Below are 23,210 nucleotides of genomic sequence, written 5' to 3'. Positions count from 1 at the left end.
CTCTTATCCCTTACGAGGCTATATGCACCTCAGAGGTCCAACTTTGTGTATATATGGGCATGCCCCAGGCAGTCCAGTAATTCAGGAGTTAGAGGTAAGGGGTATCAGTTCCTAATGGTGACCTCATATAGTGTTTGGTAGTCCATACAAAGTTGGAGGCTACCATCTTTCTTCTTAACTAAGAGGACAGGTACCCCAGTAGGTGGGGTGGACTTGTAATAAAGCTCTTGGCCAGGTTCTCCTGCAGGAAGGTGCGAAGGTCGACCAGTTCAGGTTCAGACATGGCATAAATATGACCAAATGGTATTTTTATTCCCAGTTTCAGTCATAATCCCTGTGGGGGGGTAGGATTTCTCCATTCTTTTTTCAAATACATTGGCAAAATCACTGTGCTGGGGTGGAAGTTGAGGCGCAGGATCAATGAGTGCGTCGTTGGACCAACAACTGGCTTGTGATCGTTGGGGTTCTACTATGCACTCTCTACGTCCTGGGATCAAGCAGTGCAGCCAGCAATATTCTGAAAAGAAACTGACCCTTTAGTTCATGCCAGTGAATGAGAAGGTTATAGAGGAAATACCCAGGATCAGGGGAAAATGAAAGGAGCAAATGGCACTAAACAGCAGCATCTCTCAGTGCCCTTGGATAGTGACATGCAGGGCCACAGTCTCTGTGACCACTGGCCAGCAGGATAGGGGGACCTGTCAGTTGTCTCTACCAGGTCTGGAATAGGCTTGGGCCTTAGGGGAATCTGCAGGGTCCAGACTGCATCCAGGTCAATAAAGTTATCATCTGAGTCAATCTGAGCCTGTGGTGGAGGGATTGGAAGGCAGCACCCTGGGACATGTAACTCAAATGCAGTGAATATTGATGTAATACAAATTTGAAACTTTGCTATGAATAAGAAAAATGCTGCTTTTAACCATCTTAATTTAAATGAAACTAATACAGAAACAGTTAACTTACCTTGTCAAATCTTTTTTTAAATGTCCCCTTAATTTTTCTAGTAGTTTACATTTAACACAGTACTGTAGTGTACAGTATTTGCTTTTGCTCGGGGAGGGGTCTCTGCTGCCTGATTGCATACTTCTACTTCCAAATGAGGTGTATGGTTGCCCAGTCAGTTCGTAACTGTGGTGTTCATAATCCTGAGGTCCTATTGTACTGCATTTACTGCTAGGTGCCTGAGTACCAGGATCATATAGACAAAGTGGAGAGAATTCAGAGAAGAATAAAACAAAATTAAAAAACTGGAGGGATTGATTTAGCAGGAAAGATTGAAAAGGATTTAGCTGTTTACAAGTATTAAAAGAGGATGTAAACACCACAGAAGAAAAGGAATTACATGAGGTGGTACAAAGGGGTATAAGTACTATACGAATTAAGGAACACAATTAAAAAAGAGAATGTTTGAATATAAACCAAAAAAAATCTTAATAGTGAGATCTGCTGGATTTTTGGAAGAATGTTTCAAGAGAATTATGAACACCCATAGCTTGCATAATTTAAAGTTAGCCTAGACAAAATACTTTAAAATATACCTGAAGGAAAAATCCTACATTGGCAGATGATGAATTAAATTGCCTATCCGGCCTTTTCTATCTCTTAGCTTCCATTATTCTATTTGTATTTTTTTGTGAGTATAACATATGCCAGAAGATATACATACCACTCCTTACTTAGTAGAATTTATAGCTCAAATCTGAGAAAACTAGTTTGGATTTGTAATAATTTGTTAATTGTAAATAAAACAGCTTTGTTTTGAAATGAAAGGGGAGCCCACTGTGAACATATCCCTTTCCAAATCTAAATTACAGAGCTCCTGTAATTAAGTCTTTAACAAAACACAACTCCAAAATGTACTACAGATCACTAATAAAGATGCATATTAAAATTAAATAAACAAATAGCACATTAAAGAACATGTTTTGGTTTTTTTGAAGAACAGATGTTTAAAACAATAAACACAGGAACGATGCAACAAAATTACAAAGTTGGAACCAGTTTAAAAATGAATGCAATTTTCATTGTTTTCTAAATCTACTCATTAGTTCATAGCACAATATAAAAAACTTGTATTTAATATCTCTTATGTGCGCAAAATGGGATTGGACAGGTTTCAGCTAAGTCTTGTTGCTGCTGCTTTGCTGACATCAAAGTTCAGCAGTGAGCAGAGAAGAGTTAGAGCTATGCTGGTCAATGTCCAAATTTTGAGCATATCCTATCCTATGCAAGACTCCTATTGATGTTTCTGGTAGCTCTGTTCATGGAACAAAACTAGAATATTATATTTTATGTGATAAATGCTAAGGGTTTTCAGAATTTTGTTTATCTAGAAAACATCCAGAAATGTATCTGCTTACCTTTTAAAATTGATGTTGTTCTGTTTTTGGAAGATACATGTAAGATTATCCCTATGCATTGGGAGGGAATGTAAAGGCATTTACAAATCTCTTTCTTTGTTGGGTTTCTTTGAATCACAGTTCAAATTGCTGTAATTTTTGGTGCCAACATTCTGGAGCATATCTTCAATCTGTGCCGGGGTAACTTTGACTTCCTGGAACGGCTTCCTGACTCATTGCTCCTGTACATCATTTCCTTTCTGGAGCTTGAAGATATTGCCAGGCTTTCTCAAGTTTCACACAGATTTGAAACGGTAAAAAACATTTACAATTTATTTTAAGTATTAGTTTTGCTTTGGCACATTCTCCTCATTTAGTTCACTTTTAACACACACATCCTTTACACATGTGTACCTTTAAGATTATTCAGGTAATAAACACTATTCCCAGTATTAAGTATTTGAAGGATTGGACCCATGCTTTATAGCATACAGAGTATTTAAGATCTTGCTGTCATTGCATGGCTTTAGCAGTGCAAGATCAGGCTCCATGGAGGATAATACACTCATGTGTATTACAAAAGCATTCTTAATGGATAGTCTCAACTTTAAAGAAATCATAGAAATATTTTAAAGAAAATTACCCATGCAACCCTGCTGATGTCAGTGGGCTTATGATGATGCAGCTGAGGCTATAATTTGTCATAATGTAATATCAATTACAATTAGCAGTACAAAAATATCAGTATTGTTGTTTTCAAAATCAACCATATTCAAAAGTTAAGTTAGGCGAATTCACCTGTGGTGTGGAGTGCTTTATTATATGGAACTATGAGGGGCTTTACCAGGTATTTGCTGCCCCTGCCAGAGGCCCCACCAACTTGGCACATCCTGCCATAAGAAGGTACCCTGCTGCAAGGGAAGAGCAGTGACTTCAGACCTCCAGAGGTTGCATAGAGAGGTGTCTCTTGATCAGCTGCAAACAGAACCAGTGAGAGTTGGTCCTCCAGTACCTAGAAGGGCTGGGAGCAGGCAGGAGCCAATCAAAGCCCAGTAGGCCAGATGAAAAGGGCTGGCATCTTTTACTAGGAACCAGTTCTGAATGAAGCCAGGACAGGGTCAGCTGGCTTGGACTGACTAGTTTTATTGGGCCAGTTTGCAGCCAGATAATCTTCAGTGTCCTAACCCAAGAAACCTGGCTTAGCCAGGGGCCTAGCCTTGACAACATTGGCCTTGGCTCTCTATGAAGGACTAGTGTTTGTTATGGACTTTAACATCCATGTGGTTATTTTGATTTCACGTTTAATATGGTTTCTTCTAACCCCGGAAGGAGACTGGACTAAGAGCTGACCTGGCCAGAGGGTTAGGCCATTGAGGTGGCAGACCATTGCAGATGCAGGACACAAGAGGGTAAAGAGGATGAGTCTCTGCAACACTGTGAACTGACATGAATGGGCACTCTGGCAGTGAGTGCATGATGTAATATTGACCATATAATCAAATAGTATTTAGGTCTTTTCTTTTACAAAGTAAAACTTTCTTTTTCACCTTTTGGATACTCAGAATCTCAACGGAGGAGAAATAATATTTCTAAACTATGCTAATATTCTTGTGGACATTGGACTCAGTTATGACAGTAAAGCAAAGCATGCAATAGAGGCAATGGAATAGACTCACCAGCCCAACCAAAGCTTCTGGAGGCTTTTGCCTCATGTGCATACAGTGCCTCCAGGAGTGGAGGGTGAACATGGCTGCTGTGCCATATTTGAACTGGGTGACCAGGGATAGTCAATTTTTTTTTCTTTTGGTCACGGTCCAAATTTCTTGGTCAAGGTATAGTCAAGATCCATACTCCAGAGAAAATAAAAAAAAAAAAAAACAATGATAATAAGCAATAAATAAAAATATGTTGGGGTCTGTTCAAAGCATCTGGCGGTCTGGATTTGGCTCACAGTCTGCCTATTGACTACCCCTGCTGGGCACACTGTACACTGTCCTGATCACTGGGCCCAATGATTAGGGCTCGGGCAGTGCCATGACTCTGCCCCTCATTTTCTCTGAAGAGGAAACACTGACCATGAGCACTAAACTGGAGCAGTCTTTGTGTTCAAGGGAATGAAAAGACTGCTATTTCTGTGAGATTGTAGTAAATTATTTATCATTTCTTTCCCAACCATGGATCCTTGCAGGACACAGCAGGGCCCTTTTTCATTACCAAATTATCAACCCAAAGCTTTTTTTCTTCCTTTCCAAGATAAATTAAAGAAATAGGTAGCTGCGTCCTCTCATTTCCAGCCCTTACCAAATATTCTGGCTAAGTATCATGGCCACAAGTATCCTGCAAAGACTCCTATATAATATCCAGTTTTGTTACTGGTGGCTCTGGCTGTGTGCCATCTTTTGCCCTCCATCCCATTATTACTACAGTCCACCTTCTATTTCCTGTTCTTGCCAAAGACCCAGATTATCAGCAAAAATATTCTTACACTTTTAAATATGTTCACTTTTATTTGCTTGCATACTCACATGTTTGTTTCTTTTCTCACCAGGTAATTCTAAGCATAAATCTCATCATGTTTTTCTGTCCAGAATTTAGTATCTAGGTTTATTCCAATGCCAGTTTCAAAGTATTTTTACTTTTTTGTATTTTCACTGTGTAATATTTTAAAACAAAGGCAGTGTAAAAGAAGCTGTTTTATAAAATCAAGTAAGGAATGACTGCAGTTGCCGTAATCTGAACACCACCACTCAAGCACTGCGAATTTTTCAAAATATCAGTGTTTACTGAAATACATAACATGGTATTTTCCATCACAGTCTCAGTAGATTTCTTAGATTTACCTTGTTTGTGGATTTTAAGTGGTTCTATAAAGGCAATTATTTTAATTGTAAAAATTGTTACTTATCTTTCTATGAACTAAAATAACCACCAGAGGGGGCTATATCCACGATGTAAACCTGAAGATAAACATTTCTGATGTTCTGTAACTATAGAGTCTGATTTGCTCACACTTACACCGGTGTAAAACTAGTGTAAATCCATGAGTTCTGGGGAGTTACTTCCAATTTAAGCCACTGTAATAGAGAGCATAATCTCACCAAAGTTTCTAACACTGAAAGCTGGCTGTTGTGTTATATATTCTGAAATCCACTATGACTGAAAGAAGAAAACAATAATAATTGAATTGAGATTTGCACTGTATGTTTTAATATTGTGTATGAAGTACTAAAAAGATTGTCTCCAATATTTTCAATTTAATACAATTACCAATTTTCTAGGCACAACAGAACAGAGAAATATAACAATCAGAAATTTTAGGAAAACTTTTAAAATTCATCCCTTTTTCTTCTTTCAGCAATATTTAAAGCAGTGTTTCCCATGATCCCTGTCTTCCTATTTTGGTCAGACAACCCAGCATATAATATGCTGGTAATATAACCACCACTGCTCAGCAGTGGAACAGATATTGGAACCAAATTGTAGTATTACATCAGTGCAATTCCATTGACTACAGAGGGGTTGTACCAATAAACTCACTGTAAAACTTATGTGAGGAGAGAATCAGATTCAGTATCTTCCAGGATCACTTATTTTAAAGATTGGATATAATGATTATACTGATGCACCCAGTCTTCCTAATAATTACTCTTTTATGATGGTTGTATCATACCTGAAAAAAACCTTCATTTACTCTTTCTGCTTATGCTATAATGGCCTATATGATTGTTTCCACACCATTCTATTTATGCAGTCATTCAAAAGTGGGAAGCATCACCCAGGAATCACAACCCATCTCCAGAACTGAATAGCTCACAATTCTTGTGAAAGCTTCTTTCAGTTGCATAGGGCCATTGGGCCAAATTAATCTGATGTAAATCCAGAGAGTCTGATAGTATAACACCACAAATAAATAGATTTGGCCCTTTTTCTTTACCACAGACACATCTGTATATATATTTGTGATATGATTTGTAAATAACATGGGCCAAATTTTCTGGTATAGACCAGCACAGCTCCATGGATTTCAGTGGAGCTGTGCCAATATATATCAGCGGACAGTGTGGCCCTATGTGTCCTCTTTGTCACAACAGATGGAGAAAATATTTTCTCCAGTATATTGAAAGAAACCATGACAATAATTTACAGAATATATAATACCATGTACAAGACCAACAAAGACATATAACAAGGGTCAAATCCTACAACCTGGACTCAGTCCTTACTTGGGCAAAACTTGTACTGAAGTTATTGTAAATTTACCTAAAGAAGGTCTGTGGGATTTTTTTCCCAAAAGATCACATTCTTATATATAAAGCTAACTTAATATACAGTGGGCTGAGTTGCCCTATGCCGGGTTTTTGCAAACAAAATGGTCAGTAAACATTGAATATGTCTGGCTATGTTTGTTTAAACCAGATTAACCCTGCCTACTTTCTCTTATAAATAGATATGCAACTCTGACACACTGTGGGAGAAAATTGTGCAGAATTTGTGTGGTACAATTACCCCTGAAATGAGAGCACTGGCAGAGGAAGTGGGTTGGAAGCAGTTCTTCTTCACAAACAAGCTTCAGCTTCAGCTGCAGCTCCGAAGAAGGAGGCAGAAACAAGATGATTCAAAGACTAAATAAAGCAGCATGCTTTTTCATTATGGGCAAAAGTTGCAAGTGCGGACTTGTATATTACATTATAATTGGTTACTTTTACTGGAAAAAATTAGACTATTAAAACAGTAGACGTAAAGCATAATGGAAGCAATACATAAACAACATTACCTTTTATAGACTGGAATCTTATTAATCAGGCTCCCAGCTACCACCAGCAATAGAAAAGGTTCAAGCTCCCTTGAACTTCTTGACTCTGAGATATAATAAGTTTACATATACAGTGGTTACCATTCGAACAGTCAGCATTTGACAACAGATATCATAATGTTGCCACAGTTATTTCCTAAGAAATAGGGAGAACTGTGGTATGTCAGTTCTTATTGTTTAGAAACCATTGGTAAATGCTGACTGTTTACTGGCCACCATGGCAAATGTGAAATGTTAAAAGGTGACCAGCATGTATCTTGGGTCCAAAATTTGAACTACATTAAAATGAATTTAAAATTAGTGAACGTCTTCTGTAGTCTAGATATCTAAAATTCAAACAAATAAGCAAATCAGCACTCTGTCACTAAGGGGAAACGTCATTAGAGACCAAGAACTGAATGGGTATGTATACCAAATTACCCTTTTCCTTTTAGACAGCTACTTCAGGTCATGGTTTGGGAACACTGGAAGGATGGTATATGGGTGAAATTTTCACTGCTTCTGTCTATGCAGGAACTTCTGATGATAATGGACTAGAGTTGCCTGTGTTGTGACTCTGGTACCTTTGCGTTCTACATTCACTTAAGTATATTTTCAATTATAAAATAATATTTACTATTGGCTCTTTGCATTGTAGCACATCAATAATGTTCCTACCAAACAGAGCTGACAAATCCATTAAAAAATATTTTACATAGCTTAGAATTTCATCTTAATTGTTGTTAATTACAACATTAACATCAACAATCCAGAGGTCAAGTATTACTATCTTTAAATTATTAATTAATGTCTACCATGTGTTATTGACTAGGTTTAAATATTGAGCATTAATACCAATGCTTGCATTTTTTCCATAAAATGGCCTAAAAGCTGCATGATTTACTCAGCTAAACTCCCACAAACTTCAGTTAGTCTTCCTAAGAAAGGCCTGCAGGATTTGGCACTGTACTAATGATAACATCACAAAAAATTAAGGCCAACGTGGTTGCACTGGAATGCCTATAGTCACCTGAATTCACTAAAAAGTGGCCTGATTTATTTTATATGTTGAGCTGATGTTGATGTGAGTTCATAGTATTCAGTACCTCTGAAAATCAGGTCATTTTGTTTAGGTGCCTAAATATGAATTTAGGTGATTAGCTTTAGGCACCCAAGTAAAGCCAAAATGCTCAAGGTGACCTAGTTTATTTATAACACAAACTTTTATAATGCAAATGGTCCTTATGCACAAAAGTAGTCTTATTGAAACCAAGACTTACTTATTGTTGTCTTATTGTATGGGTAAGGACTACGCTTGTGAGACAGGGTTACTGGGATTGGACCCTTAAATATGTAGCTGGTTATTTGAAATGTTTTAGTAGAGCCATGTATATTTTGGTTATAGTAAGAATAGATATAAGGAACTTAATCCTGACCAAATGCCACTAACAATTTATACAATAATCTGAGTATGGCCACCAGGGTGACTGATGCACTGGTAAATGATCAAACTAAGTGTAATGATGAAACTAAGGTGCTAATTACAGTAGCATGAAAGGCAGTTAGACAAGTTTTGATCTTTAACTTCTCTAATTTTACAGGGTGGTGTGTTATTTTTTTATTGATGGAGCCTTGTATTATCATTATATTAAACATAAAATAAGTTGTGATTCTTTGTATCTAGTGCCAATTTTTCACCATTTTCCCCCTTCTCCAAGGTCACCATTCAAAGTGAAATGGTATTAAATATATATTCTATGGAAATTTCTAATCTTTGTAAAACATGCAAAGTATGGTATACCCTTGGACTTTATAGATAAATGTGACCATATTCATGCTATAAAGCTATTTACTTGCCAACAGTTTGCCAGAAGAATATTTTCCCTTTTTGTGATGTTCTTCAGTTACTTTACTTTAGAACAAATGCCATATTCTCTTTGGGCCAGATTCTCAAGTGGTGCAAATCTGCATAGCTCCATTATCGTCAATGCTGGCCCATGATTTTTAAAAACTGGTTTAAATGTCAAGTATTAAAAATGCAGTTTGTAAATCTACTGTAAATTGTTAATTAAGAAATAAAAGTGTAGATTCTACAAAATGGTTTATTCAGATAGTCCAAAATATATTTTCTCTTATTTCATATTTTTTTCTGAATATGTCATTCTAGTAGTACTTTAAATTTTGGAAGAAATGTGCTAATCGGAGTAAATTTACTTTGCACTGGAATTATATATAGATATCCCCTAAATATTTTGCTAATAGTAAAGAGCATTCGGAAGAAGTCCCTGAACCTTTCAAACACTGAAGCATATTCTTAACTTTATCCATGTGAGTGGTTCACTTTAAATCACTGGGACTACTTACATTTATAAATTCATTGTGTCCATAAATGTGTAGGATCAGGACTTATGTGATTTTATTTAAAGATACTATGTTTACAAGATTCCAGTCCTTAGAGAATAAAAAATTCAAAGGGCAACTCTAAAATAAAAAAGGAATTTATAAAGAACTGCAATGCATAGCGAGCATAGCTACTCGACAACGGAGCCTCTTTCCTCACCTTCATGAAAGCTTAGTGGATTTAGATTTCCCTGGATTTCCTTGGCAGTTTCTGCTCCCAGAATCTGCTCAGGGGGCCTTTCAGATTATGAAAGGAGAAGCCACCTAAATTCAGCATTAATTTAAATTGGTAATTATGCTGGATTGAGAGGGAGATGATGCCAAGAATGGCTATCTCCCCACTTCCTGGACCAACCAGGTTTCTGTCCCCTCTGCAGAGGTGAGGAGAATCATTTAGCCCTTACTTTGCAGGAGTATCTTTTACTTTTAAAATGAAAAAGTGCATAATTAAAAAAGGAAAAAATATTGAAATATTTTATAATATAAAGTTTATTCTCATTACATGATCTAGTTATCCCAAAAAGAAGAAGAAGCTCTATAGAAAGACATATGCACATATCTTAAAAGAACAACATTTAATTCATTACAGTCATATGGAAATAAAAACAATTTGGACAAATGGAAAAGTGAAGTTTGAAGTATAAAAGACACATATCTTTAAAAAAAAAACGAAATTGGTGGAAGATCACCATTTCCATATATATAGTAACCCAACAAAATAAGTCACTTTGATTAAAATAAGCTATCAGCAGCATTCACACTAAACAAGACATTGAACCTGCACTTAAAGAATTGATGTTGGTCTCATAACTTCCCCTTATTTGTTCTGTTTATATGGATACCACAAATTGTTTTCAATAGATTCCAGCAGCATAAATCAATACTAAAGCAGAAACCTCATTTATGACAAAAAATAACCTTTATAAAGCTTAAACCCAGAAAATAAAATGACACTTTATAGTTAATATAGGCACTACATCACAAGTTGTGTCTCTCAAAGCATGGAAAATATTAATGTAGCACCATACAAAACATTCTGTATTGTCCCTCTGTTATTTGATATTGTCAAAAAAACAAGGCAATGCACTTAAATAGTTAAAACACTTCTCTTTTCCATGCTTTGCATTACGTAGCTAATTTTACAGCAAGTAAACAACACTGAAAAAATCTGATCAGTTTTACATAGTGAATGTTGTGCTCTTATGTTGCAACACAATTAGTCGTAATTTAATAACTTTTGTGGTGAAATAAATTTCAATAAAATATCATGCTGTCTTCCATGCAACTGTTTCTAAACCTAAATGCATACTTTGGCCAGCTTCACCCAATATTCTCAAGTTCTATCCCTGAGAAATTGGTTATTTAGGTTAAATAATTAATTACTGAGGAAGGGCTGCAATAAAAATGTTTTACAGTTTCAAACTGTGTAAACAAGTAAGGTAGCCAGGAACTTCAAACTTTTTCTGGAAGCATCCTCCAGTCTGGAAAATCCTTGGCAAGATGTTTCACCTGCAAAGCATCAGGAAACTATACATAACATGCCATAACATAATATTGGTAACTGTCTTAGATCTCGGACATCCCTTACAACAAATCAGCTACAGGAAGTTATTAAAGGGATTGTTCGGCACATAGGCAAATTCTTTGACTCGTCTCCACTTACCAGCAAATTGACATTTCGACGATTGAGCTACCGGGGGTCGATTTAGCAGGTCAAGTGAAGACCCACTAAATTGACCGCAGATCGCTCTCCCGTCAACTCCAGTACTCCACCGGAACGAGAAGAGTAAGGGGAGTCAATGGGAGATGACATAGCCTAGTGTGGACCCTGCAATAAGTAGATCTAAGCCACCTCGACTTGAGTTACGCTACTAACATAACTCAAATTGCATAGCTTAGATCAACTTTCCCCCATAGTGTAGACCTGCCCTTTCTGTATGGTGATAAAATGCAACCAGAGTAGGGCCAAGTTCAGTCTTCCAGAACGTTGCTCTAAGCACACAGGACCTGATTTTGATCTCACACTGATGTAAATCCGGAATAACTCCATTGATGTCAATGGGCCTGATAATTAGTTGATGGAAATCCACTTCAATGGACCTATGCCAATGTATATTGGGTCTGGCCCAATGTAGTTACAGGTGTAAAACTGATTCAAACAAAACTAGAATAATAGGAAAGGCCAGATTTTGTTCTCAGTGGCACCAATATAAATTGGGAGTAACTACTGAAGTTGACTCTGGCTGCATTGAGATCAGAATTGGGCGGCCCATAAACTCTACCTGAATGCATTAACTTTTCTTATAGACTCTTGCAATAAATTGTCTAGTTTTGCTGCCTGTCCTTTCTGCTGCAGAACCCCATTAATATGCCCCATCCTTCCCCAGTTTTTGTTTGTTGTATTTCAGTGCTGTTTGGTATCAGAATATATTTAAGTACCTCATTTATCATTTCTCTTATGAGCTGAGAATAGATAATTTGTTCTGCAATCAAAACATCAAAAAGAGTTCTTTGGACTGGAGAGTGTTTTCAGAAAAATATAAGATATCTTCAATTTTATATCACAGAAACATTCTTTTAAATATATTAAATTATGTGTATCCTTGAATTATCATTAGTATTGTAGTGACACACTTGTGAGCTGGATGAGAAATGTAGCCATTTTCTTGTGCTTAACAACAAATTTCTGATCAGCTGGAATATAAGAGTAGGAAAGTATTCATGTGAGGCTTGATTCTCTCCTCACAGCAGTGTAAATCAGCAATAACTGCATTGTAGTCAATAGTTTCATCAGTGTAAAACTGTTGTACATGAGTTAAGAATCAGAACTAGTTTCAGAGTAGCAGCCGTGTTAGTCTGTATTCGCAAAAAGAAAAGGAGGACTTGTGGCACCTTAGAGACTAACAAATTTATTTGAGCATAAGCTTTCGTGAGCTACATCTCACTTCATCAGTGAAGCTGTAGTTCACAGAAGCTTATGCTCAAATAAATTTGTTAGTCTCTAAGGTGCCACAAGTCCTCCTTTTCTTTTTGCGAATCAGAACTAATGTTTCAACCACTGACCAAATGTAAAAATAGCAATATTACATCTGGAAAGCTCTTAACGTCTGTATTTGTTAAAGAGACAGTTCTAAGCAAAGAATCATAAGTATGACAGTCAACTTGCTTTTACAAGCACATTTCCACTAATTATTTAATATCAGCACTTTGCCGCTCATTCATTATTCACTGTGATGCTCTTCAATGCAGTTGATCTTGTAAGAATAACAATTTTATACTGCTATATAACAGAGACATGAACCCAATATATTCTTTTCAAAACATTCCATAAATTGAACTATACTTTTGTGCTTTCAGTGGGTTTGTCTTTTGATTGTTTCTTTTGAATACAAGGTTGGATGAGTAAAAAGATTATTCCTACCATGTAAAGCAAACCACATATGTAAAAAGAAAAATCGTATTTTTGTGTGATGTCATAGATCCAACCTGCAAAACAAGGACAAGACAGTTTTCAGTAGGGAGCATATCAGAGAAACATAATACAGGAATGTTCAAAAAACACTGCATATTTATCTCATGAATGCATCCTATTATGTGACACTTCATTCAAGTCACCAATTTTTTCTTAAAAAAGAAATGAAGTGGAAATTGTCTCCATCTCTAGACAATAATAACAGAAATGAACTAATAAAAAACAGTGGTTTATTCAGTCCTATGCAGAAAGCCAACCCATGGCCTATGCATCACTTATATCCCATTTAAATCCTCAAAATGGGGCTTCGGATATGCACAGGCCTTTTGATGGTCCTCTCCATAAGGGAGAATTTCACTCCCTGTCTGAAGTGAGGTATATGGAGTTAGGACTTTCAAAACATTTTGGACGGGGAAGCTTAAGGAAGAATGCTTTAGATCCAGGGACAGGAAACATGATTCAGAGGGAGAGCATCAGGCTGTGATGCAGCACAAGGCTGAATGGGAGTTTGGGCTGAGCTACCTACTTGCCAGAAAGAGCGAGGACTCAGGTGTGGGTGAAAACAAGAGGCCATCCTAGAAGTCTGGCAGGAAGATTCCAAGTGGAGGGGCCTATGTTTATAGATTCTTTCTATAAACTTAGGCCCCTCCACTTGGAATCTTCCTGCCTTAATCCATTCTTGTTTTGGGCAATGTTTTCACATAACTAGAAAAATGTGATCAAATTACTGCTACTAACATTATTTCCATATGTATCCAGCCTCCTTTCTTGGAATAAAGAATAGAAAACTGTGAAAATATCAGTTTTGTCAATGAATGTGTTAACTGTAAGTAAACTTAAAAACATGTTGTTGTACTACAGAGGCACTTGGGAACACCCTGATCCTCAGCTGGTGTAAATCAGCATAGCTTCATTAACTTCAGTGAGCTATACTGATTTACACTGTAAGGATCTGGCTCATGATATTTAGTATTTAATTTAATATTTAACATTTACAAAGCACTTTACAGGCTTGATTTTCCACTATTTTGCACCTGGTATAGTCATTTACACCTGTGGAAAATCGATGTAAAATGCCGCTAAATCAGAATGACCATTTTACATTCACATTTGCACAGGTATAAATGGTTATACAAGGTACAGGGCAGTGGAGAATCAGGCCCATATTGAAAGATCAGTATTACTATCCCAGTTTACAGATGGGAAACTGACATGTAAGAAATTACCCCAAGCCATACAGTGAGTTAGTTGCAGAGGTGGTATTAAACTTTAGGAGCTCCTGGCTCCCAGACTCCTAATCAATCTGCTATTCAATCATCCTAACTATGTAAATAGTAAACGGAGGTGTTTTCAGTCCTCCATCCAAGCTCTAGAACAAGTCACAGATAGTGAACGACTCAAAAATTCAAAACTCAGGTAGACTAAATTAGTCCTAGGCTCCCGTAAGTCTCTGGATGTGTGATACAGGTATCTGAAGACCCTACACTGTTCATTTGCTAAAGTCTGTAACTCAAACCGTCTGTTTTATTCAGATTTCTTTCATGTATGATTTTGATCCTTGTTTGGTACATAAATCCCAATAGCACAGCTAGATCACCAAATTCTGAATGCTTCTGTTTCTCCAATCTTCATCAACTCCAGCCCAGACAACAAATATAAATCCTATACCAGCAGCTACAGATAGGAATAAAGCAAATTGCTTCTAACATCCTTCTGAGTACAAAAGGGGCTAGCTTGGCTAACCCTATTTAATTGTTGTTCTTTCTCTGACCCATATTGTCCCTGCCACTTCTGCATGTTGTTTTAAAAATTCTGATTATAATAAAGAAAAGGTGAAGGAAATAATTTTAAATGGAAAAAAATCTATTCTGTCAGGACTGCTAACTCAAAAGTCCAGAAAAACTCTCTGGGTGAAATTCACCTCTGTGTAAAGGGAAGCATGAAGGTTTAACTTACACATAGGACTCATGCTAGCACTGTACACAGGGTGAATTTCACCCAGTTTATTTTACTTAACCCAGCTACGATATATGTATGTGATTTTGTAGGTGATGGAGTTGGTACTAAATACAGAAGGCCAATATAGGTACTTGAATACATGCATAAAGTTCCCGGTGAAGTCAATAGGCCCAATCTGACAGTCATTGCGTAGATGGAACTCCCTCTGATGTTTATGGGAGTATTGTCTTAAAAAGGACCACAGCATGCGTTCTAATTGCTGTTGCATATGATTGGTTGAAGATACAATTGAGCCCAAGTCATGAAGGGCCCAATCCTGCAGTCTTCAGTCATATAAAATTCCCAATTACCTCAATGGGAGTTTTGTGCACATAAGAGCTCCAGGATGAGGGCCTAATAATGGTAATTAATTATGGCGTAAACAGGCATGCACATTGTCAGAATGTGTGACCCTTTTATTTGGGCTGCTGTAATGTTGACAATCTCTTTTAAATATGACTTCACAAATTTGCCTTATGTATAACTGCATAGGTATCTCCTCTTCTCTTTTAGTTTGCTCTGTTCCCTGCTGGCACCCCTCTTCCTCTACTCCTGGAATTATGCCCGGCATATTGCACAATTAGGAGGTTAACTTTGTTCATGAGGGAAAAAACAGCTGAATTAACAAAGCATAAAATTTACTGGGACAAAGAGAAAAAGTACAGTCCATCATCTTCTCTATTTTCCAAGGGACAGAGTATTGTCTAATAGTTAAAGAAAAGTCCTGGGTCCTACTCCCAGTTGTGCCACTGACTCATTGTGTGATCTTGTGCATTCAATACATTCTTCTGTGGCTTAGTTTACCCAAATGTAAAATGGGTATAAAATACTTATCCAAATCACTGGGTAGCTGTGATAACTAATTAATATTTGTAAAACATAGTCAAATCTTCTGATGAAATGCTCTATAACATGCAAAGTACGGTCACTGTTCCCACAGGAAGATACAGTTTCTGTGGAATAGTATGAAAAATTGTCTCATGAACAAGACTCTTGATCTGTACATTATTTAGACCAAATGTTGGAAATAATATCATTTCCCTCCTTCAAGAAAATAACCTTACCTAATATATGTCGCATTTAATACTAGTTACAAAATAAATGTTTATGTAATGAAACTACTCTCTGGTGTCGAAAGCAAAAATAAAAGGAGTACTTGTGGCACCTTAGAGACTAACCAATTTATTTGAGCATAAGCTTTCGTGAGCTACAGCTCACTTCATCGGAATGAATGAAAGCAAAAATGTAGTTTTGGTTAATTATATCATAAGACGATTGAAAACAATTTATTTTTTAAAAGTAAATTTAAAACATTATACTACTCAAGTCTTATGTTCTTGAGTGAGTCAATCATGGGGCCAGGTTAATAAAAGTTGGTGCAAGGAGTCATACATTACCCCTTCCTGCTACCTACTACCAATGGCAACTGAATTTGTGGGTGTTAAATTATTGTGGTTAGGGTACTGGACTGAGACCCAGAGATCTAGGTTTAATTTCTGACTCTACTCCTGATTTTTGTGTATGAACTTGGACTAGTTACCTTATTTTTGTGCCTCAGCTTCCTCATCTGTAAAATGAGGATAATACTTCTCTACGGGAGTGTTGTAAAGATAAATATATTAATGTCTATAAGGACTTCTTCTGATGCTGTGGTGATAGATTTCATACAAATAGGGTAGATAAATAGTGCAGTAGAGTGCTATTCTTTTAACAGGTGTGCAGTCTAGGAATCCTCTCCACTATCTATGTAACAGTCTATGTAATAATATTGCTGGATTCTGTGTCACTATGAAGCCTAAAATGTCTGTTGAGTCAATGTAAAGCAATGGAAACAGCTACAAGCATGGTTGAGAGCTCTTTTTGTTTAACATACCAGCAGGTTCAATCATCACTGGGATTTGTGGTCTGTTGCCATCCAATTTTTAAGTTCTCAACCATTTTTTACTTTACAAATTACACCTGTGTGACAGCAAGGCATATATCTATGCCACACCAAGAACCTAGACCATTATGATAGCAGAGGTAACTTAACCTATCACCACCCTTACGCTATAGCTAATTTGCATGCAACAATTTTATTGGTTGTATGAGGCAGTTGGCACAGATGGTGGATTATTTGGCCCAGATAACACACCCCTGTGACAGCCCAGCCATTCAGCAACTAGTTTAAGCTTAAAAGAGATGTCTGGGGAAATCAGTGTGGGGGAAGCTCTTGTTAAGCAATGGCCTGTAGTAAAGAGCCTAACAAAAGAGCCCAGTTTCAGGGTATGGGATTTGCCTGATTTTTGTTTGTTTTTTTTAATTTGTTTTCCTCTATTACTGTTAATAAACTGGGATTTGGTTTCATATTCCTTGAGATTCTGGAAGTTTTAGGGTTGGAGCTGTGGGTTCCAGGTGACCCTGTGTAACTCCCTACTGGGGGAAGCTTTAGTTTATGGCCAGAGCTCATAGGAATGCTGCTAACAGATACTTCTGAAGAGATGCACTGAATCAATACACAGGATTTGTAATGTTAGGTTAGATCGATGTTCCATCTGGTCCATATCCTCTCACAGACAGTGGCCAGAATTAGATGCTTCTGAAGAAACCCCATAAAGGACAATTATGGAACAACTGCCAAGGCAGCTCTGGCCATACACCTTTGTGGCTAACACCACCCTACTTCGGGGATATGCTGGCCTCCTATGGAACATGGGCCTCTAGAAGAGGAGAAATTGAGTTTAAATTATTAAAATTCTGCCCAAGATCAACACAAGCAAGTCTTCTGGCAGACATGTGCCAATGAGAAATGTTTTTAAATGCTGCAGTTTCACTGAAAAGAGATATTTTAGAAAACTTGTTCTGTATATCTTCACATCCTGGTGTTCTGAGCTCAAGTAATAAATAACAATATTACTTAACAATATTAAGATTGTGGTAGATCACCTAAAAACTTAAAATGCAATATGTTTTCTATATTGAACAATCTCTAAAAATAGCTTCACTCTCTCCACTGAAAGTTTAGAATAAAGGAGGGCTCAAATTTGCAGAAGCTAACCAATGCTGGCCCCAAAATTATATACCTGCCACAACCTGCATCTAACAGATCTGAGCTAAAATAACACTGGAAATTGAAGCCAACTGTTGCTTCACTTAGTCTTCGCTATTGCCTCACTATTTCCTCTTTGGAATGCTTGATACCACATCTGTGCCAGGCAAGTTAAGTCAGGACACTGTTACAACTGCTGTTTGTACAAGCACATTTCAATGAGCTGTCCACATTTCTTGTTCAAGGAAAACAAGGCTTTTAAGAACCCACATATAGTTAAAGTCCTTCTAAGATCTTTCTCAAGAAGTATGAGTTCAGCATCGTGACAGCCCATACGGCAACCTCAATTCCTTGACTGATGCAGTTCAATTCTTCATTCAGATGGTTTCAAAAGGTTTGAAACACAAAACACCATACACAAAATAAACTCCTGTTACCATGTTATTCACATTGGTTCATAATATAAAAGCTGAAGGGCTAGCTGTTTTAGAGCAATCACTGTATCTTTTTTTTAATTATTTAAAGGCCAAATTCTCCTTTGAGATATGTACATGTTAACTCTTACTGGGCTCAATTCTGGCTGACAGGGTTTGGGAAAATGCATCGAAGAGTTGTAGTTTTGCTCCCCTTTGAAAGGATTCAGCATGTGTTCTTGTCTACATCATTACAGCAGTGCTGACAGGTACAGAGAAAGAGAGAGGGACTATAGATCTCCCAGTGCTGGTGGTGGCTCTAGCCCAGCTCAGTGACCATGTTATCCCCTACTGAAGATGACCTATTGCACCTTATTGCTTTCTTCTGACTCATGCACCCAAAAAAGACAGTCACAGTCTGGGCCAAAGTATTATTTTTAGGGAGTATTTTTGTCACCTGCCTCCCCATTCCTCTGTACTGGATATCTTACAGTGAAGGGGCTTGATTCCCTCTAAGTTCATTTGAGGGGAGCTGTAGCAGTGCTTGCAATTTCACTTCTCCCAGGGGTGAGGGGGAGCATGCAATATAGTCCCCAAAATGGACAGTGTTGGCTGATAATCGGCCAAAGCCAAGGCAGCTGGTGATGAGCTTTATCAGCACATCCATTGGGCAGCTTATGCTGCTGGAGCACAAACACAATTTAAATCTACCTGGTGGACCCACCATAGAAGGTGATGGTACAAACCAGTCTGTGCTCCCCACTGATGAAATCTCCCTCCCGTGATGCACAGTGGCAATTCTTACTACAGCATATTTCTCATCTGGAGATATGCATGCTTCAAGTGTAAACTGTGATACACAAACACAGGAGTAAATATGTTAACAGGATCGGCTCTAGGCACCAGCAAAGCAAGCACGTGCTTGGAGCGGCACATTTCCAGGGGCGGCATTCCAGCCACCCTTTTCTTTTCGGGGCAGTTGCGCTCTCGGAGCTGCGCCACTTAGACAGGGCGAGGGTAGTGCGCCCCCGGCCGCAGTGGGAAGGGGAAGCCTCAGCCCCGGGATGCTGAGCTGCCAGGGCCCAGCCACTACCTGGGGAGGAGAGGGCGAGTCCTGCCGGGGAGCCAGGGCTGCGCTGCCTCATCTGCGCACTGGCTGCTGCGCTGCCTTGTGCCACCCCTTATATCGGGGCTTCTCTGCGCGGCTGGGCGGAGGAGGAGGTAAAGCCCTTGCAGGCGCTGGGAGAAGGTGACATCACTCCCTCTGCTTCCAGCACCGCCTGCAAGCCCCAGCACCACCTGAGCTTGGGGCCACAAAAAACCTAGAGCCGGCCCTGTATGTTAATCCTTTCTATGCTAGAAAATTTTTATATACAATTATTTTAAACAATGTACCATAAAAATGACAGTTTGTAACAGAGCTAGAATGACTTGCAAGGATGGCAGTTTGTACTGAGGGTGGGGAATGTCTTCTGTAAACACATACATGTAAAATGGGACACTAGTCAGAGTGGGAGCTGCTGTAATTTTGTTATCCACATTATTATAATATCACAAGTATATAATAATTCAGATATAGTCACAGATATGCATTTTGATTTGAAACTTGAACTATTTACCTGCAAATGGTGGTCCTAGCAGTGCAGATATCCCATTGGCACAAAGTATGATGCCGTAAGCATTTGCAAGGTGCTCTATCCCCACTAAATCTTCAGTCACAACAGGCATGAGAGAAAAATATCCACTGGAAAATCCTATTAGGGCACAAACCATTGCCAGGCTAATATATGTATGCATTAATGGCAAAATAAGAATACAGGTGACAAGAGTGAAGTTAGCTGTCAGAAAGACATTCCAAGTACTGATGCAGGGTAAATCAGAGATGATTCCAAGGATCACCTTACCAAATATATGAACTATGGCTATAATCGAGGTCAAAGGAAATACATCATTCTGTGTGGATAAATTATACTGTTTGACGATTTCTGGAAGATGAATAAAAGGAATAACAAAGCTGCTGTATGCAAACAATGCCCAAAACACAAAGGCCACAAATACTCTATTGGTAAAAAGTGATGCAGCCCCAAAGTAGCTGGAGTACCATGTTCCAAACCCCTTCTTGATTGTAACAGTCAGCTGGCTCACTCTCTTGAGAATGCAAAGAGCATACAAATGCTTTCCACGTCTGGTTTTACCTTTGCACTTCATAGCTTGAATATTATCAAGCACTTCGTCATTAGCTGGCCCTTCTTTTTTTTCTTGCTCTTCATGTAATACCCCATTAGATTTTATGGGCTTTGCAGAGTGGAACAGAGCTTTTGCATGATAATCTTCACTACTGTTTCTCTTAACACCTTTTTCATTGGCATCCTTCCTGGAAGAAAGTGGCCTCATGAGCGCTCCGCAGACACACAGGTTCAGAGACACAGCACCCTGGATGAACATTGCATTCCTCCATCCAAATTCCTTACACAGATACTTCAGTAAAATGGTCATTAGAAATGTTCCAAACCCTGTTCCAGTGGTACTAAGTCCCTGAGCTAGTGCTCTTCTCTTCTGAAAATACTGTCCTACCATGACCACTGCAGGAAGATAAACCATGCCACTCCCAACACCTGTGAAAATAAAAACATCACATGCTACTCTACTGAAATCATCCAGATTTAGCAAGGTATACAACAGGGATGCCCAAACTCTGCAGCAGCAAGAGCCACATTAGCAACATACCAGTAATACAAGGACCATACCAAATTTGTATATAAATATAATAAATAAATACTTTGCATTTATCATTTACTTTAATCCGGTATTCATAGTACTTTCCAAACCAAATTAATTAATCCTTGCAAAGTAGGTATTGTCCCATTTTACATATAGAAAAACCGAGCCATATTGAGGCTAATGGCTGTTGATATTTTCAGAGGTGTTGAGCAGTCATATCTCAATATGACATCATCAGAAGCTGTGAGCGTTCAGCACTTCTGAAAATCAGGTCCCAAGTAACAAGCCCAAGGTTATGCAGCAAGTCAGTGGTAGAGGTGGCAATAAATGTACATAGATTTTAATTTTTAATTGTATATGCACACAGCCATAATATTTACTTGTACCTGTATCTTATTTGACAGCAAATAGACATTGCTTGATTTTTAAGTTCACGAGTGATGAAAACCTGCAGCTAGTCAGTTTTTCCTCACTTTGCAACTACAGGGTGGGGTGACTGTAGGACACATTTTAGAACTCCATGGGCTGCATTTGTTGCCTGATCCAAAGCCCATTGCAACACTGCATGCAACACAGTATCTATAGGTGTAATAATAGAAGATGACGGAGGGGAACATCTCCCCTTAACTTTCAGCTGTGAGGGAGGGGGCTGACAATGCCATTCCCTCTTCCCCCTTTCTGCCCCCTGATTTTTGCTGGCTGTGTAGGGGAGAGGACAGAGAGGAGAAGCTAAGAATAAAAGATATTACCACAGCAGCTAATAGATAGGTGTGGCAGCTGTAATTGTACCCTCCGGCCAACAGAGGGCTCTCTGTCCCCTCTTCTCCCATTGCTGGACAGGCATTTCAGGATCCTTATATGGGCCCTTCCCCTCCAGATATGAGGGTCTGAGGAGCTGAAGGGGTCTGGCTCCCTCTATTCCCTTCCCTTAGGCCAAAACCAGGAGACACAGCTATGGGGGATGTGGGGCCAGGACAAAGGGGAGACAGCTGTTGGTGTGCACAGGCACTGGAGAGGACATAGGGGAAGCCAAGAGGGATATTTTGAGAAAGGGACAAGAAGCTGGAAGGATGTGGGGGAGGTGAAAGAGCCTGGGGTGTGAGGCAGTTTGGGGAAGAGAGAATGAGGGGCTTTGTATTGAGAGGGTTAGAATGAGTCTGGGGAGAAAGATGGGAGAGATTCATGGAGATGAGCCTGCGGGTTGGAGAGAAGACATTGGAGGAGTTTGTTGGAAATAGGTGGGTCTAGGAAGACTGTACATCAAGAGGAGTTGGGAAGAGGAAAAAAAATAAACTGATGGTGTTAGCAGGAGGGTGGGCATGCAATGAGCCACCTGAATACTAACTGCACTGCTGGTTGGAGGCCAAGGTAAGAAAGTGCTTTTTTTAAGGGCAATGGAGAGAAAACAACAGGTGTGGGAACCTTTTTTGGTGTTGCAGTGAAGGGAGGTCTCATGGCATTGCAGAGGAATATCCCTGACATCTCCAATTTTTTTTACCAGAATTACTCCACTGATAGTGTCTTAGTTCTTCTCAATCTCACTTGAAACACCCATTCAGATTTCTCTAGAGAACACAGATATGGTTTTCATGTTAGCTATTTATTTCTACATATTACATTCTGCAATTCAATAGTTTTGGTCTGGTTTCCTTGGAAGGATGAAAAAAAGAGAATTGATTCCTTTGTACCGAAGGGTACTCCAGATATAAGGAAAGAGTCGTACAGGTAAGGCTCCCTGCCCTGATAAGAGTTAATTGTACATCACTGTTTTGATATCATTGTGATCTCTAATAGAATCAGTAAAATGATACCAACCAGAATAGAAAAGCAGAAGAAAATTCTTTACAGAAATTCTGCGGATTTTGTAGAAATTTCTTTAAAGGATTTTTGGGGGCAGGCAGCTTCATTTCAATCTCGCCAAAATTTCCAAAAAGATTTATTTTGTCCATATTCATCACTCTTAGCTTTTTCACACAACTTGTAGTTTCTGATTTATCCTTTTGGGAAAGACCAAAAATCAAATCTTTTTTCCACCAGTTGAGCTCAG

The 23,210-nt window shown here is 38.4% G+C and overlaps 2 protein-coding genes across 2 annotated transcripts in view; one reads left to right on the top strand and one right to left on the bottom strand.

The window, feature by feature from the left end:
• FBXO36 (F-box protein 36) overlaps window positions 1-9,392 on the top strand; it is a 72,655-nt gene extending 63,263 nt beyond the window's left edge. The window contains exons 3-4 of the mRNA XM_074963854.1: window positions 2,481-2,653; window positions 6,787-9,392. Of these exons, the coding sequence (XP_074819955.1) occupies window positions 2,481-2,653; window positions 6,787-6,969 (356 nt within the window). The 3' untranslated portion in view covers window positions 6,970-9,392. The remainder of the gene's footprint in view (window positions 1-2,480; window positions 2,654-6,786) is intronic.
• A 3,159-nt stretch (window positions 9,393-12,551) lies between these two features.
• Window positions 12,552-23,210, bottom strand: part of SLC16A14 (solute carrier family 16 member 14) — a 26,909-nt gene continuing 16,250 nt past the window's right edge. The window contains exons 4-5 of the mRNA XM_074963853.1: window positions 20,062-21,057; window positions 12,552-13,017 (exon numbers count right to left, since the gene is read on the bottom strand). Of these exons, the coding sequence (XP_074819954.1) occupies window positions 12,869-13,017; window positions 20,062-21,057 (1,145 nt within the window). The 3' untranslated portion in view covers window positions 12,552-12,868. The remainder of the gene's footprint in view (window positions 13,018-20,061; window positions 21,058-23,210) is intronic.

This window comes from Natator depressus, chromosome 9 (genome assembly GCF_965152275.1).
Source record: "Natator depressus isolate rNatDep1 chromosome 9, rNatDep2.hap1, whole genome shotgun sequence".
NCBI classification, from domain to species: domain Eukaryota; kingdom Metazoa; phylum Chordata; order Testudines; family Cheloniidae; genus Natator; species Natator depressus.
This window is presented reverse-complemented; position numbering and strand designations above follow the sequence as displayed.